Here is a 24,804-nt window from a genome sequence, read left to right as displayed (position 1 = left end):
CCCGGGCGGGTGACCCCCTGGTCCCAACCATGGCTGCGTCCCCCGGAGGGATCCCCACTGACCTGCAAGGTAAGCATCGCCCGCTGCCGGGGCACTGATGCCACATGGAAAGCACCGGTACGGGGCCTGCTCGGCCCTGGTTTGCCGTGCCGGGGTTGGCAGAGCCGCTTTCGGGTTCCTCATGGGCAGCAGCTGTGATTTGGGGGGGTCCAAGGAGGGTCTGGGGCGCAAGGGCTGCTCTCGCCCCCAAAGCTCGCACGCTTGAGGATGCTGCTCAGGCCAAAAGCATCCCCAGGGAACAGGCTGGATCCTCAAGGACATGATTCTCCGTGGCTCCTGCTGCCCGGTTTGTGGGTACAGCCTGGTTGCTGCTCACTCCCATGGGCTTGGGGTCCCCTGGCCAGCTGGGGGTCCCCGGCAGCTCCCCAGGGAGGCACGGCCTGCAGCCCTGCCTCGGCTCCCCAGCAGCACGGGGGATGCGTGAAGCACCGCTGCTCCCAGCCTTCCCTCATTCGATTGAAGAAGCAAAAGGCCATAAAGGTCTCGGCATCCTGCAGCCCCACCAGCCCCACCGAGGCTTGCAGCGGGATGGGAAGGAGCCGGGTCACTGCGTCACTGCAGCCCCAGGTCTCAGCTCTACCAGGATGGGTCCCTGGGGACATGTGACTCAAGTCACCGGACCTGCGGGGCTCTGGGCAACCTCAGCAAGGGCCAGAGCGAGCGGTGTCATTGCAAAAACCTGATTTGCTTTGCATGGTTCTGGTCCTGCTCCTGCGAGCGAGAGGAGTGAATCAGGAGAGATGGGGAGGCAGCGTGGGAAGGCGATGCTCGCACTGGTCCGCAGCAACTGTGGGGGCGACTGGTTTGCAAACACGGGGGAGGTTGGCCCACACGACCGCCCATGCAGGTCACGGCTGGGAGAGTTCCAAAAAAAGTGCAAAAGCAGAATACATCCCTGGCTGCACCATGGGGAAGCAGGACTTGGGTGCCAGGTTGCTCCCCAGTGGTAAATTTGGGAAGGAAGGAAGAGAAACCAGGACCCTCTTGTCGCTCAATGCCAGCTCCCAGTGAGCGAGGCAGCATGGGCAGCGTAAACCAGCGACCCCAAAGCCCTGGGCTTGGTCGAGGCTGCAGACGCTGATGGGGAGGTGGGTTTATCGCCCGAGCAGCAAACAAGACCCAAAGCTGGTGAAGAAGCGCGTGGCTTAGCTGAGAGAGCAACCAGGGTCTGACCATCAGGTGTGGATGGAGAGGAGTCAATTCAGGCAGGGATGTAGGGGACGGTGTCCCCAAGGGCAGTGGGGCACGCGGGAGAGGACCAGGGCTGGCTTCAGCCACCTCACTTCATGTGGACATTGGTCTTTTCAGAGGGCATCACCGCCTTCCTGGGGACCAAGAAGATCCTCCTGGTGATGAGCGTCCAGCTGCAGGTGAAATCCAAGTATGACGACTATATCTTGGTACGTGCAGAGCCCGGCCCGGTTCCTGCTTTCCCGGTTTCCCCAGGCAGCCGTTTCACGGCCGCAGTGGAGGACAGGGGTGGCTCCCACATCACCGCAGTCCCTTGTCACACCAATGTCCCCCTGCCTAGGTGCTGACGCCCTGGCGAGCCTATGTGCTGCCGGTGATGCTGCCGGTGAGGGTAAGTGCCGGGGACCCTGCGCTGCGGTACAGCCCCGTGGCTCCCAGGAGGGCATGGCTCAGCTGCTTGGGGCACCAGGGTGGGCGACCCGTGGGTCACCTGGGCCACTGGGTCTGGGAAGCCCCCAGGAGCAGGATGAGGAGGAGGAGGATGGGGTGAAAGGAAGGGGGTTTGGGTCAGGGGGCTGGTGAAGGCTGGGGGGCATGGCCATACACTGCCCGGGCATAGGGAAGGGTGGGAGCTGAGGGGCACCCTTGGGTCCCCCTCCTCCATCAGCGCTGGGGCTGATCCTGCTCCTCTCACCCGCAGGTTCACAGCAGCTTCAGCTTCCTGGAGGTGAGGGAGATGACGGTGCGAGAGCCCAGCTTGGTGAGTGGCACCAACACCCGGGGCGAACCCAGCCCGGGGGCACCCAGCCACCTTGTGCCCACCACCCCCCATGGCAAACCCTGGCCCAGAGCCCACTGCAGGGCCTGGGGCTGTCCTGGCCCCGCCGTCGCACGTTGAGGGTCACCAGTGATGATCTGAGAGAGCTCCGCAGGGTATTTATCCCTTCGCCGCCTCTAAAGAAATCCATTTATGTCCTCTCCTGGGGTATCGCCCTCGGGGCTGGAAGTGCAGGGAGGCACCCAGGGGTGCTGCGGGCGAGCGTGGGTGCCTGCGCCTCTTGCCCGCCAGCAGCCGCAGCCAGCGCCTGGCCGTGGCACCTCCCGCTCGGCAGGGACAAGGTGACAAACGGCTGCTGGCTTACCGAGGCAAAGCCAAATTTAGCAGGAGGGTGTTTTAAACCCCGTTAATCCTCTTAGAGAGAGGCGTGCACGTAGGGCAGATGCGGCAGGTGGGAACCGTGGAGGAGAGGAACGGGGTGCCCTGGCTTGGATGTGTCGGCCGAAACAGGCCTGCGGTCCTCGTTAACCTCTTGTCTGTCTTTTGCTCGTTAAAGCATCATCAGCGACGACGGCCCCAGCCTCTAAACAGGGTTTCTGCTGCTCGGCAGGCTGCGTGGTTGAGCTCCGGGAGAGAAATAACGAGGAGCTGGGCAGAAAGCGAGGGGTGCTGGGGGTTGAAACCCCAGGGTGGAGGGGGGTGAGACGTCTGACTGGGATATGGAAAGCTGAGGGGTTATTAATCTGCAGGCAGAGCGCAGGCAGGGCCGGGCCCCGCTGCCTCCCGCAGCCCCGGGCACCGGCAGAAGCGCCGTCCTCGCGCGATGCCAGCAGATAATTGTCATCTCGCTCCCACGCCTCAATCAGCGTGTAATTAAATCGGGGAGCGTGTTGCCATGGGATATTTTTTTTTTTTTTTTTTTTTTCTCCTGGTAGGAACTGAAAGCTAAAAAAGCCTCAAAACCCGATTAGATAAATTCAGGGAGGAAACCTCCGTCCTCCAGCTGCGGCTGCTGCAGGCAGAGTCAAGGCTATTCTCACCCCCACCGCTTTGGGCTGCTTTTGCATTAGCTTAGCTTGAATTTTGGGGAGGTTTATGCATTATTCTGGCACGTTACGATCTCTTTAATGTATTTTATCTTAAATTCCTGGTGCTCGCAGCCTCCCCTATGCTCACAGCGCTCTGGCTGGGTTTATAAGCAGCGGCTGGGTGTTTGGAGCAAGGAGCTGACGGCTGTCACCGTTGTGTCTGGGGGCTTGGGGACGCTGTGTGCTGCCAGCTCGCTCAGGCATCTCCCATCCTTTGGACCCCGCAGGTTGTCATAGAAACGGATGCAGCATCTTACGCCTTCCGGTTCATGTCCTTTGATGATTTGGAGCAAGTTGTCATCCACGTCACCATGTCACTTAAGAAGGTTTTTCCAGACTCATCCCCTGGGTAAGGGTCTTTCGCTCCTCAGCGGTAATTGTGTAGGTACCAGAGCAACCTCTTTGCTCAGAAAAGCCCCAAATATGGGATGGGTTCACAATAACGCCTTTTAACAGGAGAAAATCACACTGAGGGAGGCCAGACCCTGCTCCCCGATCGCATCGGGAAGAATATTTCTGGCCACCCTACACACAAGGGTTGTAACTAAGCATATAATGGTGGGGATGCTCTTGTCCCAGCCCACCGCCACGCACCCCTCTGGTCCTTCCCCAGGACGCTGCTCAAGAATTCCCCCCCCAACCTCTACGAGAGGATCCGGCGGATCACGGACTCGCTGGAGGAAATGCTGCAGAGCAGCCCCGGGCCCTGCGGTAAGCCCTTCCCCCCCCCCCCCCCCCCCCTCCCCACCTCCCCCAGGCAGTACCCAGGGGGGTTGGAGCACCCTGGGGACCATCACAGCCCAGCATCCGTCAACGCTAGCTCTGCTGACAGCCCCCATCTCTGCTGGCAGGGCACCCATGGTGGCTTAGGTCAGAAGGAGACCTGCTAGTGGGGTCTGCTCTCCACCAGCCCACCCCAGCCCACGGCGCTGGAGCAGGTTTGAGGGGACGTAGTTCCCCAGAAAGGAGCCAGGACAGCTGTGGGACAAGGATGCTCAGTGTCCGCCCGTGAGGATGTGTAGCTGTGGATGCTTCCACCCACCTCGTACGGCATCGCTGCAGAGCCAGGGGCTTTTCCTGTAGCCTGGTTTGGAGGAGGATACCTCCATTATCATCATAGCAATGCACCTTGCCTGGTATCTGCACGGATCAAGCAAAGCAAGCCGCAGCCCCCGAGTTGTGCGATCACTTTTGGGCTGGCAGTAGACCACGCAGGACGCTGGTCCCTTTGAGGAGGGAAGGGAGAGCCCTCACCATCCCTTCGGAGCCCCCACCATCCCTCTCCTGCTTCTTTGCCCTCCCCAAAGGTCTCTTCCATGTTACTGTGGGAAGGTCTGCCACCAAGACTGCCTTCTCTTTGCAGGGGGGTTTTCGGAGACCTACGCTGCTTTATGTGATTACAACGGCTTTGCCTTCCGCGAGGAGATCCAGTGGGTAAGCTGGTCTGTCCCACGGAGAAGAGGCAGTCGCAGTGTGTCGCTTGGCAGGCGGGGAAGCAGGATGCTCACAGGGCTGCTGGGGCTGGGAGCATCCCAGGGACATCCCAGGGACCAGGGACATCCTAGAGCTGGGAGGAACTGCAGTTTTGCCTGGCTCGAGTGCCCCTTCCTCCTTGGTGGGGTGGAATCAAAGTGCAGGCGGGGATGAGATGCCTTGGACCAGGTTGTTTCCCAGACTGTCACGTAAGGAGAGCCCCTGGAAATCTGGGACCTTGCTGGGTGTCCCTAGCAGAGGAGAACCCCGCTGGGACCCAGCCACAGCAGGACTGGTTGTCCTCCTCTTCCTCTGGGACGCTGACTCCAGCTCACCTCTCCCCACACCCTCGTTCCCACCAGCTTGGGGGTGCGTTGCCTTCTTCTGGCCGGTCCCTGCAGAAGTGGTCCAAGACCCACCAAGCCATCCCACCAATTTGGGACACGTGCCCTGCCAGCTGCAGTGCCAGGCGAGGTTTTAGGCTCAGGGTTTAGGCAAGAGCCTCCCCAGGGGAGGGTCCCCGAGGGCCCAGCTCCCTCCAGCAGTGCCGGGCACCCGAGCCCTCCCCAGGACCAGGTGCTGAGCCTGATCCGTGTGTCCATCCATCCGGGCAGGACGTGGACAACATCTACCACAGCCAGGACTGCCGGGAGTTCAACCTGCTGGACTTCAGCCACCTGGAGAGCCGGTGAGTCCCCTGGCCGTGCCGCCTGCGGCACCCTGTGCCACGCCAGCCCTCGTCCTCATCCTCTCCGTCCGCGGCAGGGCTGGCCCAACACGCTCCTCCGCTCATCTTAGAAGCTTTTAGCGCTTTACACGCTCCAAGGATGCCACATCTGCAGGCTGACGCTCCCCCGCACCGAACACGATGAGCCCCGTCCCATGGGACGACGGCCCCGAGAGGCCGGGCAGCCTCCCCTGTTCATTTTTAACACTTAAATAAGCCTGCGAGCCGCTTACAGAGGTGAAAGCCGAACGTCACGGCAGCTTCTCGCAGCTCGTGGCTGTCAGGTGTTTCCCTATGCAAAGCACCCGGTGCTGCTCCCTACCAGCACCCCAAATATCTGTTATAACCTTATAGCAGGGCGGTGAGCTCGGGCTGTGCCCGGAGTTGTCCCCGTGGGGCTCAGCCATGTCTCCATCCTGAGAAAGATGGAGCACGGGCTCAGCTCTGGGGGAAGGCGGCCGCTGGGCTGGGGGGTAGCAAGGCAAAGTTCTGGGCTGAGCATTTTGGGGGACAGAGGATCTGTGTTCGGTTGGCCAAAAAGGAGACAGTTTCAGAGATTTCTTTGGACGGGAAGTCAAAAAGAAACTTGTTTCCACTCGAGCAACCCCTGTGATGTTCTTTTACACAAGAGCTCAGAATTAAAAAGAAAAAAACCCAGAGGTTTTGACAGAAGCATGCAAATATTTTGATTAATTTTATTTTCCCTGAGGGAATAATCTGGGGAAGCTGAGCTGTGTTTGTGGGTTGCTTTAAACTCACGGACCCCAGTCCTGCTCCGTTGAATACTGTGTTGGGGCACCCATTTGGGACCAGGCTTGGCTCAGCCTGGCCCCTGACTCCCTCATCCTTGTCACCCTGCAGAGACGTGGCACTGAGCATCGCCGCCTTGTCCTTCAACCTGTGGTTCACCAAGCTCTCCTGCAAGGACTTCAGGCTGGTGAGTGCCGGTGCTGCGGTGCTGGGCGCGCTGGAGGTGGCCGGGTTTCCAGAAAGGCTTTCTTCTCCCCTGCCAGAACCAGGAGATTTCAGAGCAGCTGCTCTACATGCTCAGCAAATCGGTGACGCTGGAGGAGCTGGTGCTGGAAAACAGCGGGTTGAAAGCGTAAGCAAAGGCGTTGCAGGGCTCTGGCGCAGTGATGAGCAGGGTCTTGGCAGCCCGGTGGTGCTCCCCTCACGTGCATGGAGCAGGGAGGTCCATGGACCCATGTGCCAGGGGGGTGTTGGTGCCCCATCCCCTCCACAGCATGAAGCTTACTGGGAGCAGAGACCCCCTGTAGCCTGGAGGCCAGCGAACATCACCCATCCTTGGAGATGCTCTGCTTTCTCCCGCTGGCTCCTCAGATAGAGCCAGCTCTGCCACGTGGGCAGGAGCTGGTGGCACGTCCTCGTAAGGCTGTGGGGTTGGTGGCCATGTCTCCTGGAGGTGGCCGTACCTTGCTCAGATGGGTGACCCTTCTCCCCACAGTGACTTTGCGCAGCGGATGGCCCAGGCGCTCGGCAACCATCCCGACTCTGTCCTGCACACCATCAACCTTGCTGGCAACCAGCTGGAAGACAGAGGTACCCAACTTCTGGGCCGGGATGAATTTACACCCACGAAAACTGATGTTCAACGCTGGATCCCACCGGCAGCTGCCCCCTGCCCCGGGGGCTGTAGCTCGGGGTGGGACGGACACCTGCCTGCGCTGGCACGGCCGCTCAGGGCTCTCTGCTCTTTCATCAGGGATCATTGCCTTCAGCCGGCATGTGGAGAAGAGTCCCAAGGGTCTGCAGAGCCTCAGCTTGGCCAGGACGATGCTCACCGCCAAAGGTACTGCCGGGGTGCCGTTGGGAGGCTGGGCACGGTGGCACTCGGTGCCAAGCTGGTACCAAAGGGGTTGCTGGAGGGGCTGGAGGGACACCCTGGAAAGGGCATCTTCAAGGATGCGATGTCCTGCTGCCGGAAAGTGCCCCTTCCTCTGCTCCACGGCTCTCCCTGGTACAGGGGACCCGCGGGCATCCATCTCTCCCCCTCTCCTCGCACAGGGATGAGCGTGTTATGCAAGGCCCTCGCAGATAACAAAGCTATCGGATCATCCCTCCGGTACTTGGACCTCTCTGGAAACCCCGGCACCCTGGCTGGGGATGACATCAGTGTGAGTGCCCGGGCTGCGATGGGGTGACACCACCCGGGCTCTGTCCCCAGTGTGGTTTGGATGGCTTCGGTCTCCTGGAGTCTGCGCCCTGCGTTGCAGCACCGCAGGGACTGGGAAGTCCTGGCTGCGACACCTCCCTGCCTAGCTGGGAGCAGCTGGGGGATGCACTGGGAACAACCTCCTGCGTCTCCTTGCGGGAGGGTGGGAGATGCCACCTAGAGTAATGATGCGTCCCAGGAGCAAGCGGCGTGGGGCTGGGTCCCTGTGTGCAGGATTCATCCCTGTGGTCAGCAGGAGGGAGGAGGCAGGCTGGAGCTGGGATTTCTGGGCTGCAGGGTGCTGGGGGTAGGGGGGTGTCAGGGTCCTGGGCAAAGCCGCTGAGCCCTCTCTGCCCACAGAACCTGCAGAGCCTCCTCCGCCAGTGCCACTCGCTCTCCCACCTCAGCCTGGCCGGCACGGACTGCCCTTTGGATGCTGTAAGTACCCGCGCGGGGGGTCCTATCAGCAAGCCCCTGCCCTCAGCCCCCCTCCCGAAACTGTGCCGCACTGCTTGGGGGTGCTGCCACCCCATCCCGGCTGGCACGGGGCTGCGGAGACAGGGCGTGCGTAGGGCAGCAGGCAGCCAGCCCAGCGATGTCCCGACTGCCACGGGCGGGATGGGGGACTCAGGGTTCAGCAGGAGGAAGAAGGGAGCCCCGGCACAGGGCAGACCCCCTTAGCACACCCCATAGCTCATCCTATACCATCACCCATCCATCCCCGGGCTGCGTGAGGGGCCGCAGCACCGGCTGGGTCCTCCTCGACATGGCTCGCATCCCCGCCCTGGCAGCTCTTTGGAGCCCTGGTCCACGGATGCCACAGCAGCCTCGTTCATCTGGATTTCTCCAAAAACGCGTACTCCCACAAGTAAGCCCCCGGGACGGCGGGAGGGGAGTGCGGTACCCAGGCGGGTGGCCGGTGCCGGGTGGCAGATGATGCCACGTTGTGCCCATCCTTTTCAGGAGGGTGAAAACCATCTCCCCTGACATCAAGGAGTTTTTCAGCCAAGCCTGTGCCCTCAGGCACGTCTCCCTGGCGGGTACCAAGCTGCCAGCGGACGCTGTAAGGTGAGGTGGGGCTGTAAGTCCGCTGAGGGGAACGGATTTGGGGTGAGCATGGTCCAGGGGGGACCTTGCTCAAGGCTTTGCATGTTCAGAGGGCTGGTGGGGAGGACGGATGGGGCTGTGAGAGGCAAAGCTCTGGGAAGGATGTCTTCTCCAGCACCCCGCTCCCACTGCCTGGACCGTTGGGGGGTGCCCCATGGTGGGTGCTGGTTGTTTGCACTGATGGGTGGCTTTGGTGACTCTTCCAGGGCGTTACTGCAAGGGCTGGCAGACAACAGTCACATCAGCGACCTGCACCTGGATCTTAGCAACTGCGAGGTGAGGGGCCAGCACCCATGGGTGCCGTCTGGCCAGCCAAGCGGTCCCATTGCGGCAGTCGAGGGGACTTGCTCCCTGTGGGGGGAAGGTCCATGCCCTGTCTGCCGTGGGGCTGGAGTGACCTTCCCGACGGCAGGATCTCATTTGCAGGGCTCGGCGCCTCCCCTTGTACTGATGTCTTGCTGTTTCTTCCAAGCTGAGATCAGCGGGGGCCCAAGTCATCCAGGACCTCATCCCCGACGCCAGCTCCATCAGCGACCTGGACTTGTCTGACAACGGTAGGTTGCTTTTTTTCCCCCGCCTGGGAGAAGATCTCCCCCATCTGCGGGTCCAGCCACCTTGGGCTGTTTGGCAGGGGCCACTCAGCCCCAGCACCTTGGGAGCTTGTAGGAGTCCCCAGGGAGATGGGTAGGGTCTGCTGCGCTTGCCTGCCTCTTGACCGCGCTGGCTAACGCAACATTAAACTGCGCTTGTCACCTGTAAAAGTCCTTCAGCAGCAGAAGCTGCAGCACTACAGGCTGCGTCTCATGGGGATGAAGGCGCCCAACGGCCAGCAGTGGATTCCTGCCCGAGAAATTACCACTTCAGCAGGCTTTTATGGCTTTTAACCCCAAAACCAACCACCCCTCTGCCTTCCCCAAGGCAGGCAGTCCTTACATGTGCTCTTCTTCCTCTGCTGATGTCCTTCCCAGCGTGCCAGGCCTCTTCCATCGCCTTCCAGCATTGCATCCCGTGGTGGGCAGCAGTGGTGGCCCTTGTCTCTCCCCTCGTTCAGAGAGAGCATCTCCAGCACAGGGCATGGGGTGACTTCTTCATCCCCTCCGGCCTCAGGACTTGACAAAAATTCCCGTTTCACATCTTTCTTGGTACAAGCCTCTTCAGCTCACTGAATCCAAGGTGGTCTCGCGTTGCTAGCTCAGGGTCTGAAGCATTGAAAAGTTCTCCCTGGGCTGAAACTCTTCACACTCTCTGTGGGAGTTTGCAGCCTCCGCTGCTAACCTTGTCCTGCCGTGGCCTCTGAAGCCATGGGCGAGCAATCCTAATTATCACAAACATCGTCTCTGCCAGCTCTTAATTTCGCCTAAAAGGCCCCAAACCTTAAAGCAGCCTTGCTAATGTCTCACAGCAGCTCATGCAGCTCCTTGACAGCCAGATGGCTCTGGGAAAGCTGACGTGGTTTGGAGTCCTTCAAAAACCTGTTCAGGCCACCAATGCTCCAAAATCTTCGTCTCTTACCCAAAATCTCCAGCTAGCCTTTGCCAAAATATGCTTCTATTTTTGGCTTTCCCAGTAGAGCAGCTCCGTGCAAGAGGGATGAATCCCGTAGGGGGGTCTTGGTGCCTCTTGCCCTTGGCTGGCAGAGCGGCTGGGCGAGCAGATCCCTGCCTGCTTCCCTGCCCTGCGGGAAGGACGTCACCTTTGCTTGCCGTGTTTCCCTGGGGATGCTGCAGCCGTGAGGATGGGAGTGCAGGCAGCTGCCTGCAAGCTCTGAGAATGCCTCCCGTGTTGTCCAGGGTGGTGGGTGGGTGATGGAGGGCACGTCTCTGCGGGATGGCAGAAAGCAAGTGCTATCTCTAGCTCCCTAAACGCTCCCCGTGGCTCAGCACAGCCTTGGCACCCCAAATAGCAGGAGTCCTCAGAGCGGGTGCTCCTTCCCTGGGGTCGCTCCTCGGGACCCCAGCTCTGCACAGGTCTTTGGTCTCCTTGGGGGAGCCATGAAGAGCAGGAAGGTGCTCAGGAGTTGCCCTGGGCATCTCTCCACCATCCCACAGTGGTAACTTGGTGGCTCTGCAGGTCTCCTGTGAGGGACCACCTTGGTGCCACCTCTGTGGACAGCTTGGAGCATCCCGGTGGGTGTCTCCCATTTCTTGCAGGCTTCGACCCCGACATGGTGACGCTGGTGCTCTCCATCGGCAGAAGCAAGTCCATTAGGCACGTCTCTCTGGGGAAAAACTTCAACATCAAATCCAAGTAAGTGCAAAGCCGCAGCACCCAGGCCAGGAGCCATCCTGGCACCATGCACCCACCTCGACCCTCTCTCCCCATCGAAAGCCCATGGGCTGGTCGGGAATGCCAGGGATTGCCTGCTCCAACCCAACGGGGAGCCTGGGGCTGTGGGGGGACCCATCGCCTGCTCCTGGCTCGGTCCCTACGGGACCGTAGGCGCCGCAGGGACAGGTCACAGCCTCAGGCAAGAGCGGAGGGAGGATGGAGCTCTGCCAGCTGCCCCTGCGGCCCCGGGGGACGCGTGGGGATGCGTGTGTAACCCCCCCCCCCGCCTCTCCACAGGGAGGGGCTGTTGGACGTTCTGCACCGCATCGTCCAGCTCACCCAGGAGGACGACTGCGTAAGTCCGGCTTGCCCTCAACCCCCGCAATCGTCCCACCGGTGCTCTCGGTCGCCCTCCGCCACCACTGTGCAGCCTCCGTGCCGGGGTGCCATCCGGATCCCTCCCAGCACAGGCTTGGGAGCAAAGCTCTCTCTCCCTCCTGCTGCCATTCAAATCCTTCTGCTCTTACTTTCCTCCGTCTGAAGCAGATGCTCAGACGGAGAAGTGAGAGCTGTTCCCGTTCATCTGGGAAAGCGGGAGCCTGTGTCTGGCTAAAGGCGTGGAGGAGATGCTTGGTGTAACCTGGCTGCAGCCCAGCTTTCCAAAAAAACCTCTTTCCTCCTCGCTGCCTGCCAGGCATCTGAGCTAAATCCAGGCAGTTGCCTAAGCACCCATTGCCCTCCTGTTTCTCGGGGTTCAGCATGAATTGGGCTCTCCAAAACCAGCACCACGTGCCCGCAGCAGCTGCCAGCCCAGTGGCTGCCGGACGGGGACGGAGGCTGTGTCTGCAGGGGTGGCACACGTCCTGCCCCATGTCCTGCCCACCTCTCCCCCTCCTTGTCCCCCTTCTAGCCTCTCCAGTCCCTGTCCGTGGCCGAATCGCGCCTCAAGCTGGGAACCAACGTCCTGCTGAGTGCTCTGGGCAGTAACACCAGCCTCGTCGCTCTGGACATCAGCGGCAACGCCATGGGGGACACGGGGGCCAAGATGCTAGCCAAGGCCCTGCAGATCAACACGAAGCTCAGGTAGCAGCAGGTCCACGTCGCCCGGTGGGTGCCCTCCCACCTTGTGCCGGGTGGCCCTGATACGGTGGTCCCGGTTGCGGTGCTGATGCCATCAGAGGAGGCTTATCATGGCTCCTGGTGACCACAGATGTGGCCCTGGACCATATCTGGCACGCAGTCAGATGCTGTGACCGTATCTTGCTCTCATGGCAGTCATCAAGCAGTGCTGGTAGGGGACATGTGAAGGGCAAGAGAGCAGCTCAGTCCCTGCCCTGGCACTTGCCGGCTCTTTGCCAGGCTCCTGCACAGCCCGGGATGCTGCACCCACACCCTTGCACTCACTGCCCTCACCCCACGCTCTGGCGTCAGTTCCTAAAATGCCATTTTTTGACCACGTTGTGCCGCAAAGGCAAGACAGGGGTGTCTGCAGGGGACGGGGAAGGGTCTCCCAACCAAGGCTGTTCCTCTGGGGATGTCTGCCCCTGCCAGCAGGATGGTGCCTGACCGTGTCCTCCCGCCCTTCACTCCCTCCAGGCACCCACGTACTTTACAGCTCCTTGCAAAGTCCAAGTTTAGGTTTTGAATATTGAGATTCAGATTTTTAACCCCATTTCTAGGCTTTCTGGTGCCTGGGGTCAGCCTTGGGCTCGCTCTTCCTGGCACCCGGTGGGTGGGCACCCATCTCGGGGCTGCGTGGGTGCGGGCAGGGCTCACTCGTGTCCTTCTCTTTGCAGGACCGTGGTTTGGGACAGGAACAACACAACCGCCCACGGGCTCCTGGAGGTGGCTCAAGCTTTGGAGAGGTAAGGAAGGAGCTGCTTGGTCCTCCTGGCTTGCTACTGCCATGCAAAAGAGCCTCTGGCACCAGGATGTCACCGTCCCCAGGGCCTCTTGTCCCCTTGTAGCAGCAAGTGCATCACACAGTTGCATACAGGTCCCAAGGGAGTTGGTCCACCGCTTGGGCCTTGCAGCCAGCAAAGCAACCTGCCACCCGTTCGGTGATGGCACCTTCGTTACCGACCTCAGGGTCTCCCCTGGGCTCTGCATCCCAACCCAGCACAGCCCCGTGTCACCCAAGGCAGCCCCCAGCGAGCACGGGGGGATCTGCTGTTGGTGGAGACGTGATGCTCCTCTCCTCCCTGCCCACGAAAGACAGGGAGAAGTTGTCCACCTGCCGAGCACACCGTCGGGTCTGGTGTTTGGCCGTGCAGGTTCTCTGGAGGTCTGAAGAAAGAGGGGTGGATGGAGAGCCTGGGCGGGTGGTCGCTGCCGCCCCGTCAGGGTTTGCCGACGGCCAGAGTTTGGCCATCCCCATCTCCAGGGCTGGACCTTGGGGCAATGTCCGGGCTGCCGTCGGGTGGGCTCTGGACTGACGTTATGTCCGTGGGGATGAGCCCCGCGAGGCCGATGAGGGGTCCGGCGGCCCCCGCTCACCCCCGTGCTGCCCCGCAGGAATTACACCCTCAAGTCGATGCCCTTGCCGATGAGCGACGTGGCGCAGGCGTACCGCAGCAACCCCGAGAAAACGGAGGAGGCGGTGCACAAGGTGGGGGGGGACGCGGGCTGGGGGGGCACGGGGCCGGGTGCCACGAATACCGGCTGCTCATGGCCTCTTGCCTGCTGCAGCTCCAGTCCTGCCTGACGAGGAACCAGCTGCGGCGCACGCTGCCCGCGCAGACCTTCCGGCTGCAGCAGGGCATTCTCACCACCTCTTCTGAACAGGTTTGCCGGCCAAATTGCTGCATGGGGCTGCCCTCCCCGGCCCCAAACAACCCTGGCTAGCTCGTGTGAGCTCTTGCAAGCAGCACAAACCCCTCCTCACCTTTCCTGAGAGGAGGGCAGAGCAGTCCGGAGGGATGAGATTGGGGCCAGGCAGAAAGGATATCTCCAAGGAACCCTCCTGGTTGCATCCGTGCGTTTCATGCATATGCAACGCTGGGATATCTCGCTGCTGCGCTACCCCACGCAGCGTGTTCCCGGCTCCCTGTGCACGCTCGCAAGCAAATCCCTGCCATGTGGCATCCCTGGTTATTAGGCAGGGATGCTCTGGGGGGGGCTGTAACCTGCCTGTGCCCCTGCCGCCCCATCGGCAGCATCGGAACTTCCTTCTCCGGAAAAGTGGCGGCAAAGAGGGGAACTGGCAGTGCTGCTCTGGTGTTCGTGCATGACGCAGCCCCTCTGCGCTCCAGATGGTGAATGAGATCTGCCTGAGCGTGCAGAAGCACGTCGACATCCTCAGCGCCTGCCCGGGCAGGGAGGCGGAGGCGGACATCCTCTGCGCGGAGGAGGCCATCAGGAACGCCAACCTCTCCGTTAGCGTGAGTCTGCCGCGTGGGGAAACCCCTCATCTCGCCCGGCTTCAATTCGGGATCGAAGCGGGTTATTGATTAGTTAATGACAGAATTAACCGGCAGCTGGGGAACGCCAGAATCGTCAGTGCAACAGATGCATGTCACCGAGCACTCGCAAAATGTTAAGCAGCAGCTGCGAATTTCTGAATCCCCTTCTAGAACAAGGCCCAAAATGTTCTTAATCCCCTCCCCCGAGAGGTACACCGTCGTGTGCACACCCGGGGGAGTGGGGTTACAAGCACACCCCCTTTTCAGCAAAAGCACCCCCTGCTCGTGCACCCCCCTTGGGAGAGGCGGGTGCTCCAGCTTTGGGCACACCCTGCAACCCACGGATGCCCACACGGGTGAGAAACACTCCCCGCATCCCCGACGGGTCCCTCCTTGGGGCACCCTCATCTCACCCTGGCTGGGTGCAGCCCAGCGATGAGGATGCTCCATCAGCCCGTGACGAAGGCCACCGTGTTGGCTGGGCAGCTCTTGGCACTGTCAGCCCTGGTTTGATCTTCCTGGTCCCGCTTTTCTCTCTCCCCATCGCACCTTCTCCTCCCTCTTCTTTACTTCTCTTCAAACCACCTCCTCCTTCTTTTTCCCAAATTTATTAACACCCCCTGGGTACTTAATCTGGCTGAGAGAGGGTTTAAGAGGATGGTGCTGATGGTGGAAAGGTGGTGAAAGGGATGGGAAAGGATCTCCCCTGATGTGGGCAGCAGCGTGGCCGGGCGCAGGGGGAGAAGGAGGGTCAGGGGGTGGTGGGGAGCAGTTGGGGGTCTGGCTGGGGGGACACAGGGACCGTGAGGGGCCAGGATGCTCAACCCTGGCCCAGCAAAGCCAGAAGGTGGCTGGGTCTCCCCAGCTGATGCAGGCGATGCTCTTCCACGGGGCAGCCATGGACGCAGGCTGCATGTGGAAGGATGGAAAGCAAGGATGAGGTGCCATGGGATGATCCGCGCCGTCTCTCTTCCCGTGCCAGATCCTGCCCCTCTTGTATGAAGTGGGAAACACCCCGTACCAGAACAGCAAGCTGCAGCACAAGCTGGAGTGTCTCACGGAGGAAGCGTCGCAGACCTGCAGCCGGGAAATCCAGGTGGGCACCTACGGGGAGCTGCCGGGGGAGCGGGGAGCTGCCAGCACCACGGGATGCTCGTCGGCCTCAGCCCGAGGATAAGGGACATGGTGTCTCCTGAAAACCACGTGAAGCCTGATAGAAAAGACACCGAAAAGTCCCCTTTCCTCCCCAAACTTCAGGCGATCATGCAGGCAGTGCTGGACACAGCACACAGCCTGTGCCCAGCCGTGGTGCAGCAGAGCGGGGTCAGGGACCAGCTGGTCAATGCCATGTCGGGGCGGATCTACCTCCAGGACCATCTCAACCTCAGCACCGTCCTGGACCAGATGGTCACCGATGTCTTCAGCAAGCTGAAGTGGGTGACGTGCTGTTCTTCCCTCTCGCTCAGCGACTGGCTTTCACCCATGGGGCCAGATGAGGATTTGGGGGCTCCCTACCAACTGCTCCCCTCCCCACGTCGTGGTGGTGTGCTGGCTCCTGCTGCTGTGTTTTCCCAGCTGTGGCTTTGCTTCCCGCTTGGATCCGGTTCGGATGTGTCCCTAGGGAGCTGGGAAGTCCCACAGGGTGATGTTCCCCATGGTTGACAGAGGGGGAGCCTCAACCATCAATGAGGGGATGCACTCGGCATTCTCCATCCCAGCCAGCCCCTGCTCCTGTTCCTGCTCCGGCAGCATGCACCTAGCGAGCCGGAGCCCAGGGCATGTCCTGGGTGCCTCTCTGGGTGCCACAGCCGAGCAGCCATCTCCCCAGCAAGGCTCTCCCTGGGGGGAGGCTGGCCCCATGGCTTGCAGGGGCTGTGGGTGCCAGCCTTGACACCCCTCTCTCCGCTCCCAGTGAAATCAAGCTGTCCGTCACAGCCGCTGTGGCCGACTGCATGTGGATGCCGTGCTGGAAGACCTGACCATCGCCCAGTGCAAACTGGTGAGCGCCGGGGGCTGCCAGCACCTGCGGGATGGGAATGCGGGGCTGGGATGCGGGATGGGGGTCTGGGTACCCTAGCATTGCCCAGGCACCAGCCAACACTATGACCACGGATTTGCTGTCTGGGAAGCAGGACAATTCCCACCCAGGCTGGTTTTCCTCCCAGGTAATCCTCTCCCCGGTGCGGTCACAGCAGCATTAGCATCCTGAGTGAAGTCTGGGAGTCGATGCGTGGTGGGGGGTGCTGGGGTGAAGCCGGGCACCGGCCGCTCGTACACCGGGGCAGGCGTGGGGCAGCTGCGCTGGGGCCGGCAGCCGGCTAATCAGGCCTAAATCCGCTCGCAAATCCCAGCCGCGGGTAGGAAGCGGAGCAGCACGGAGCACGCAGGGCAGCCGGGTGTGCTTCAGCCCCCGGGATAATTTAAGCGCTTCCTAATGGTTTTAGGCGGAGAGCCTCCCCAAGCAGGGGCTCGACCTCCCGGTGCTGCTGCCGGAGCCGGCTGAGGACGATGCCGCTGCACTGGCAAGGGGCAGGAATCCTCCGGACCTCGCCGCAGAGGAGGTAAGGTCCGACCCCACTGCTGCCGCATGATGCCCACGCTATAACTGCCTCTTTATCCGCCTTACCGGATGATGCCGGGCTTAATGCTGCAGCTTCTCCGGGTGCACGCACCTCTGGCACCCCCCCAGGGCAGTGCTAAGGCAATTAGCGCTGGGAAATGGGACCATTAGCCTGCCCGGCCATGCTGCCTGCCCTGCCGGCACTGGGAGCGTGTCCTTGCGGTGGCCCAGGCTGGTCCTGGCCACACGCAGCCCCTCCGGCCGGCCATTGCTTCGGGACCTGGCCGGGAAAGCATCCGATTCGGCATCGTGGGCGGTTTTGATGCCGGACCAAGATGAGGGAGTGCAGCCCTGGGGGTCTGGGGGTGATGGAGGGATTGCACCCGTCACTGGGCGAAGCCTGGCTGGCTCCAGCTGCCGTGGGATGCCACTCGCCACGGCCAGCTTGTCAACGCCAAAGCCACCACCGTCCCTCTCTCCCTGCAGTACAAGATGGCCCTGCGGAGGAAAAACAAGCATTTCAGGAGCATTCGGCCCACGCCAACTGTGAGAAGTAAGGTCACCGCACGGCTTTCCCTTTGCCGTAGCTCAGTGTGTGCCGTGCCACCTCCGCCGGGGCATGGCAGGGGCGGGGGGGCTCGCAGCAGCGATCTGGGGGGCTGCTGGGCAGAGGCCCCCGCGATGATGCTGCAGGGCAGAGGCTGGCAGGGATCCGACCCCTTCGGAGAGCCTCTCCCTGGTGCCGCGGTGTGGGTCTGCAGGGGAAGCTCACCTTGAGCTTGCTTTTGTGCTGTTTTTGGGGGGTCAGCTGGCTTAGTGCCCATTAGGCAGCAGGGTGAACGCCCGGAGCTCCCTCCCCACGTAGCCAGACAGGGGTGAGAGGTTTGTCCGTGACTGCGGATGCCGCGGCATCTCCCCTTGCCATCCCGGGGACCACGCCGGGCATGGGCATCACCGAGCCACCCAGCACCCCTGGGGACCTGGCACAGGGGAGGAGAGACGGTGCCCACGGGTGCTCCAGCTTCTGGTGCTGAGCTGCCCCAGGCTTCTCTGCTGCTGGTGCTGAGAGCCACGGAGCCCTGCGTACCTGGGAGGGGGGCAGGATCCGGGGGGCCGGGGCAATGAGCAGCTGATGGGCACCTTCTGCTTTCGGGGCTTTGGCTGTGATGATATTTGGCTTTGGCCGAAGCAGAGCTTGCACTGGACCCCAGTGCCTGGCACCTAGGTGTCCCCAGGGGATCCCTGATGTCCCCAAGCCCAGCAGCATCCTGACCCCCATCCAGTGGGTAACCGGGGGGGGGGGGTGAGGAGCTGCCTGCAGAGCAAAATGGGGTGCGTTTGTGGGTACCGCTCACTGGGCCAGCGCTGGCAGAGCTTGTGACGTACGGTTGCTACTTGCCGCAGGTCTCAGGGCTTGCTGCAGGGGTCGGCTCGGTCCCTGCCCGAGCATCGCCGCCCCCCCCGCCCCCCTCGGCAGCATCCCATGCACACAATCCTCCAGGGACCGCGGTGGGATCCATCCCCGGCTATGCCGCAAAGCCGCTGCCCTGGGGGCCGCCACGCAAGCTCTCGGCGGGCACGGCCACGCTCCCCTCCCCACGGCGTGGCACGGCGCGGCGCAGCCAGCGCCCTGCTGACCTTCTGCGCGCGTGGGCGAAGGTGACGGCAGCGATGATGATGATGATGATGGGGAGGCCTGGCAAGGCGGGTGCCAACCGGGGCCCTCTCGCCCCTTATAGGTGTCTCGGAGCTGGAGCCGGTGGCGGGTAGGGACGCCAGCGGGCTCCGAGCTCACCGGGCGCCGCCGTCACTCAGCCCCGCCGCGCCGCCGGCACGCCCTGCCTCCACAAAGGATGCTGAGCCTGCGAGCGGCTCGCTCCCCTCCACGCAGCCTGCCACCGCCGCCACCGCCGCCGGATCCCTTATGGACCTGCCGACCGCCGGCGAGAAGCTGGAGCATTGCACCAAAGCCAGGCCCCGGCCCAACCGCCGGCACAAGCAACCGCCCAGCAAGCCGAATGTAAGGGGTGGGGGGCAGTTGGCAAGGTGGGAGGGGGGGTGGATTTGGTGGGGTTTTTTCCCTTTTTTTCTTTTCGGTTGGGTGAATTATTGCAGTCGGTGTTTGTTGCAAGGCAGGAAAACGAGATGCGCGGAGCCGCGGCTGGTTTATTATCCCGCATTTCAGCCGCTGCTGGAGCCTCCTCCTTGGAGGGGGGCAGCCAGAAAGGATGGGCAGGGGGGCTGAGGGGGGCCAGGGGAATCATCCATCCCCTTTCCTGCTGCCCGCTGGGAGATGCCGAGCGGTGGGAGCCGGCAGGGAGGCAGGGGGGGAATGAAAAAACCTGCAGAGTTTGGGCGCAGAGGGCCGGCGCGTTCGGCAATGGCTCCGGCTGCCTCTCTCCTCCTGCACCAATTTGCTCCCCCCCATCCAAAACCCATCAGCTCTGAAGCACCGGCAGCCGCCACGGCTCCTGGTGATGCTGGTGGGTCTCTGCCGGCCACGGTGGGGTGGGTTTTGCTTTCCCCCCCTCCTCGCCCAGAGGGCGAGCGGCTGGGGATCCTGCCTTCGCAGCCCCCTTCCCAAAGGAAAAGTAACTTTTAGGTGCAGTTGGCGGAGAGTCCGGCTCCGTCGCCGTTCCCAGGGCCGGATCCTGCCGGCATCACCTCGTCCCCATGCCACCGTGATGCAGCTGGATCCTTCCACCCGCCGGAAAGCCCTGGCTTGCATGGCCACGGTGATGCTTGCCCTTGGACCGTGGTGGGACCAGTGCTGCCGCGGGGCTGGAGGAAAGGCAGGAGCCGTTTCCCGCAGGCAGGGTGGATGCTGGAGGCTGGCAGGGGCCAGGCAGGGCCTGGGGGCCATCACCTTGGCACAGCTCACTGCAGCGGGATGGGCAAGCTTGGCACCCAGGGTTGGGCAAGACTTGAGCAAGGATGGGCTTTGACGGATGCGATGTGACAGGGAGAGCAGAGCTCGGATGGCTGGAACGGCTCCTGAGCGGCATCAATCCAGCCGTAATGAAAAGTCGTTATGGATTGAAATGCCACCGATGGGGAAGTGCCTGGCTCTCATCGATAGGAAGCCACCGATGCGGTGCCACATGCCAGGGCAAGGAAGGTGCTGTGGAGGAAGGCTTGGCCGCGGCGTGGACCGCTTTGCCACGGGTGGCCTTCATCCAGGCTGTGGTGGCATTCCAAGGTTGGACTTGAGGATGGACACCAGCCTGAAGGATGCAGATGTGGGTCCACGCAGGGCGCCCACTCCATCACCCACCAGGAGTGTGGGTGTCCCCTCCGTGGGGCTCAGACGGAGGAAGCATCCCTGCCAAAGGCTTCTCCCACAGGGACAGCGGGGTCAGAGACCTGGCCCAGCTCTAGGAGGGCTTTAGCAGGATTTGTCACCGTGTGTCACCAAGGAGGGTCAGAGGCACCTTCCCTGTGTGTAACGCACGGGTGCCTGAGCGTGTACGGATGCCGTACCCCAGCCACCGTGCTGGAGAGCCACCAGCACCCCACACGTGGCACCCAGTGGGGTGCAGGGGGCTGGCAGCCAAGCTGCCCTTGCCTGCGCAGGCAGGATGAGGGGCTGGCAGGAGCCCCGGGGCAGACCGAAGCTCCCGACGCCCCAGGGATGCGGCAGGATTAGAGCTGGGATGCAGCTGATAACACCATGGTCTGGCTTTCATGCTGGATGCGGCACCCATCCTGCACGGGCACCCACTTGTTCGTGCACAGGCACGGGTGGCACGTGTTCGTGCGTGGGGGTATCGTTGCCCCGTGCCGGGCTGACGGCCGCGCTTGCTCGCAGGTGCAGCCCGTGGCCTGCGAGAACAGCGAGGACAGGAGCATCACCCGCGTGGATGAGGGGCTGGAGGACTTCTTTGCCAAGAGGCTCATCACAGAGGCGCTGCCGTAAGCCCAAGGGGATGCCCAGGGCCCTGCACCCACCCAGCACCCTGGCACGCACTCATCAGCCCCCTTGCCTTCACCTACCCTGCAAACGCTGCTGGTCCCAGTGCCAAAGGGACGCTGGGGAAAACATCATACCCAGGGGCATCGCCAAGGGCAAGGCTGGTGGGAGAGGGCTGGGATGGCAGCCGTGGGGTGCAGGATGCGGCCAGCACCCCACTCCCACAAGCCGGGGAGGGACTGTGGGGTCTGTCCCATAGCGGGGAGGCAATGGGGCAGCACCCATGGGGTCCCACGCTGGGAACGGCTGCCCTTGCCTGGACAGCGTTGTCTCAGGTGGGGTGTCCGGGGTCTGGATCCATCCCTTCGGGGTGGGCAGAGGGGAAAAAAAATGATCCTTAGCCCCTCGGCAGCCTGGAGCTCACCTTTCCCAATGCTTCATCTCTCCTCAGCCCCGCAGCTCCGGAGACCTGCCTGGGATCAGCCCCTCTGGCCCCCTCCGGCTCTCGCACCCTCAAGAAGAAAATCGGGAATTTTTTTGCCTTCAAGAAACCCAAATCCAGCCGGGGCTCGAGGTGTGAGAAGGAGCCCGAGGGCGGCCCCACGGCCCCCAGGAGCAGGCGCTCGATGCTCAGTGACATTTTACGAGCCCCCAGCAAAGCGGGCGAGACGGGCAAGCCGCTGAGTAAATCGGAGGAGGGGGGGCTCGCTGCCGAGCCCCGGGCAGAGCCTGAGCACTGCCAGACCCCCGACTCTGCCCGCAGGATCCGGCCCAAGTACTCGCGGGAGGGCAAATCCCAGTCGCTCATATTGCTGTCCGGGGAGGACGAGGATGCGCTGGGGCTCAGGCACGACAAGGTAAGCGCTGTCGCTGTCACCGAGCCACCACCGCCGACCCTGCTGTTCGGCTCGCCCCGTGGGTGCTGTTCCCACCCAAGGGTGCTGGTGGTGGGGTCAGCCGGGCACCGCAGGGGGACGTGGGGACACCGGAGCGATGGCTGGGGGACATCCCCGCTGGGTTGTGGCCATGCCTTCATCTCCTGGGGGCAGGGCTGGGGTTGGGGACCTGAGTGCCCTGCAGGCAGGTGGGTGGGTGCTGTGGGTGCTGCGGTGGGTGCCGTGCCCCTGGCAGGGCTGTGTCTGTCCTGCAGAAGAGGCACCTGGAGAAGAGCGAGGGGGAGCTGCCCGGCTCCTTCGAGCAGCGCATGCAGGTCATGCTCCACCGCATCGGCGTCACCAAGGGCCCAGCCGCCGAGGGCAAGAAGCAGCAGGTGGGGAGCGGCTCCACTTTCGGGATGGATCCTGCACCCAAAGGGAGGGTGGAGGTCGTGGTCCATGGGATGGGGGTCCCCTGGCCGGGACCGGCAGCACCCAGCTCTGTGCGGCCACTGCCCATGGCCTCTGTCCTATCACCTAACCCTCTGCAAGGGGACCGATACGTGGGCTCCTATGTGCTGTCTGTCTGTCCCTCCTTCCCTGGCATGCACCCATACCCTGCAGCCACCCCAGAACCTGGCAGCACCCTGTCCTCTGCCACCCGTCATCCCTGAGGGTGCTGCCACCCTGACCCCCCCCTTACCAGGTTTCTTTCCCCTTGCAGAGCAAAGACAGCGAGATCAAGAAAGCCGGCTCAGACGGTGAGGGGCTGTGTCCTCCCTACCCTGATCCCCACCCAGCTGGGCACCCATGGGGTGGGCATGGGCAGGCCCCCTCAGGCTCCCAGCTGTGGGTCCCACCACGTCCCCCTCTTGCTGGGTACTGGCAGCATGGGGCAGACCCCAGCTCGCTGATGCTGGCCGGTGGCTTGTGCTTGCAGGGGACATCGTGGACAGCTCTGCGGACTCCCCCCGCTCCCTGAAGGCCCGCACGCACTCCGTGTCCACAGGTGGGTCACTGGTGGGTGCTGGGGGGGTCACACCAGCCTCCAGGGTAGAGGGCTCTGTCCCCTCTGCTAGCACCAAGCAGCGCTGCATGGGGACATGAGCCAACAGGGACTGGTGGGCATGGGCACCCAGGTAGGGTCCCACCTCAGGAGGGTGCCCTGACCCATGGGTGCCCAACCCTGATGATGGCAGATGGAAACCCAGCCCCTTACCCAGTCCCCGGGGTGGCTGCAGGCTGGTTCCCAGCACCAAGAGCCATCCCCTGTGGCCGTCACTGCCGGGCACCCACAGCTCTGCCCTGCCTTCCCCGCAGACGCACCCTTCCGCAGCCCGGCCACCGTGATGGAGCCCAGCGCCGGCCCGGCTGAGCTCCAGCCAGCTTGGAAAGCCCTGGGGAGGGAGCTGCCCGCCGAGCCGCAGGGCACCAGCTCTGACCAGCCCCGATGCTCCTTCATCCTGCCCGAGCCCAGCGGGCTGCCGGAGCCCGGGGGCCGGGAGGGCTGGAGCAGCAGCCTGCCACGGCCGGGAAGGAGCGTGCCGGCAGCGCTGCCAGCGGAGGGTCAGCCACGGCGGGGAGGTGGGTGCTGGCAGCCCCCTGCCCACACCGCCCGACACTGAAGGTAGGGATGCACGAGCTACCGACGGGGTCCCCCGTCCCAGTGCTGGCCTGTTCCTGGAGCCCCTTGGTAATGGACCCGAGCACCCAGCGCTGGGTGCTGATGGGGGGCTGCCAGGAGGTTGGGGTGCTGCAGGGCCGCCCCCCCCGACGGCACCTCCTCACTGCTTTTTCCAGACAACCGGCTGACGCCGCGGCTGGCGGCACCACGGGGGACCGGCCGCCGAGCTGTGTCTGTTCACGAGGAGCAGCTCAGGGAGCCCGAGTGCCCGGCGGAGCTGGGAAGTAAGTGGGGGCTGGAGTGGGACCCCGAACCCCCCTTGCACCCCATGCCGGAGGAGGCAGGCAGTGGCATGGTGGCATCCACATACACGGCGGGTGCCGCCTGGCTCAGCTGGTGGGGGGGCCACCTGCGGTGCGGGGTGATGGATGATGGCATCGCCGCACTGGGAAGATCCCAAGGGGACCGGGCATTGGCATTGGGATCGGCCCCGGCAAGCAGCCAGGCTGCCCGGGCTCGCAGGCAGAAAGGCGGCAGGAGCCGGGCGGCTGTACCCCACCGTAACGCGGGGCTGGGTTGTGTTTCCCTCAGCGGGCACCGTCCCCCTGCGCCTGCGGCGGTCGCCTGTGCTCAAACAGAGGACCAAGCACGACTCCCTGCCAGAGCCGGAGCGCAAGCCCAGACCGTCCTCGGGTGCTGCAGGTGAGATTGCAATGCTCCCCTCCCTCGCATCCCTGCTAAAGCAGGCATTGGGGTATGGAGGGTCCCGTCCCCAACACGCTCATGCCAGCACCTGTGACCTCTCTAGGTGCTACGCTGCAGGACTGGGCCCGTGCCGGGCTGGAGGAGCCGCAGGCTGGAGCGGGCACCAAAGGCGAGCGGCCGCAAGCCCTGGCACAAACTGTTGTGAATGCACAAGACTCAGCAGCCGTAGACCAAAGACGCCCGGTGCCGGGCCGGGGGGAGCCAGCCCTGGGACAGTGAAGCCCCTGCATGCCGCTGCACTGTTCCCAATAAAACCCTGCAAGCAAGCGCACGGTGCCGGGGTGATGGCAGCTGGGGTGCGGAGAGCAGAGAGACGGGGTGCAAGGTCTGCTCCGTACCGGGCTGGCGTGGATGCGGCTGCAGGGCCGGCTAACGACGGCGTCGCCCACCTTTCGCTGCGGGGATGGCCGGGCCACCCGCATCGCCCAGGAGGGCAGGGATGCCCAGGGACCGTACCGGAGCCCTTGGGATGCATGGAGCGGCATCACCTTTCCTGGATGGCCTCTGCCGCCGCGGGCTGCAGGCAGCGAGCTGGTGATTTTAGGCAGCAGCTGGGCAGGCAGCGCAGGCAGCGGCAGTGCTGGCAGCCAGCCATTTTTAGCAAGCATTACCGGGGGCCCTTTCACCTCTCCAGCTCCTCACCCGGCGGGGTACCGCTCTCTCCAGCCCCCCCCCACCCCCAAGATGCAGGTTTCCATCAGCGGGACCACGACCCATCGCGTTTCAGCACGCAGCTCTGCAGCCGAGCTCCAGCCGCGCCTGCCTCGCCATCCCCGCAGCATTCCCGACGGCACCAGCATTACC

General features: G+C 63.1%; 1 protein-coding gene across 1 annotated transcript; it reads left to right on the top strand.

Annotated features, from left to right (window-relative positions):
• The first annotated feature begins 29 nt into the window (after positions 1-29).
• On the top strand, positions 30-24,219 carry CARMIL2 (capping protein regulator and myosin 1 linker 2). The gene is given in 44 exon segments (XM_050903741.1): positions 30-69; positions 1,369-1,460; positions 1,592-1,642; positions 1,952-2,011; positions 3,345-3,466; positions 3,731-3,828; positions 4,481-4,551; positions 5,205-5,278; positions 6,179-6,254; positions 6,331-6,419; positions 6,783-6,877; positions 7,041-7,127; positions 7,343-7,452; positions 7,851-7,928; positions 8,282-8,358; positions 8,454-8,558; positions 8,804-8,873; positions 9,070-9,151; positions 10,748-10,844; positions 11,163-11,220; positions 11,776-11,948; positions 12,662-12,730; positions 13,380-13,473; positions 13,554-13,649; positions 14,117-14,245; positions 15,249-15,362; positions 15,524-15,699; positions 16,179-16,216; positions 16,219-16,265; positions 16,711-16,827; positions 17,313-17,379; positions 18,304-18,464; positions 18,467-18,530; positions 18,533-18,846; positions 20,635-20,738; positions 21,188-21,593; positions 21,887-22,006; positions 22,336-22,372; positions 22,552-22,620; positions 22,932-23,170; positions 23,172-23,238; positions 23,412-23,519; positions 23,827-23,937; positions 24,044-24,219. Coding segments are annotated over 44 exon segments (4,728 nt in total).
• The last annotated feature ends 585 nt before the right edge of the window (positions 24,220-24,804 follow it).

The sequence above is a fragment of the Gymnogyps californianus genome, chromosome 12 (genome assembly GCF_018139145.2).
Source record: "Gymnogyps californianus isolate 813 chromosome 12, ASM1813914v2, whole genome shotgun sequence".
NCBI lineage: Eukaryota > Metazoa > Chordata > Aves > Accipitriformes > Cathartidae > Gymnogyps > Gymnogyps californianus.
Note: the sequence above shows the minus strand (reverse complement) of the source record. Positions and strands in the feature narration are given on the sequence as shown.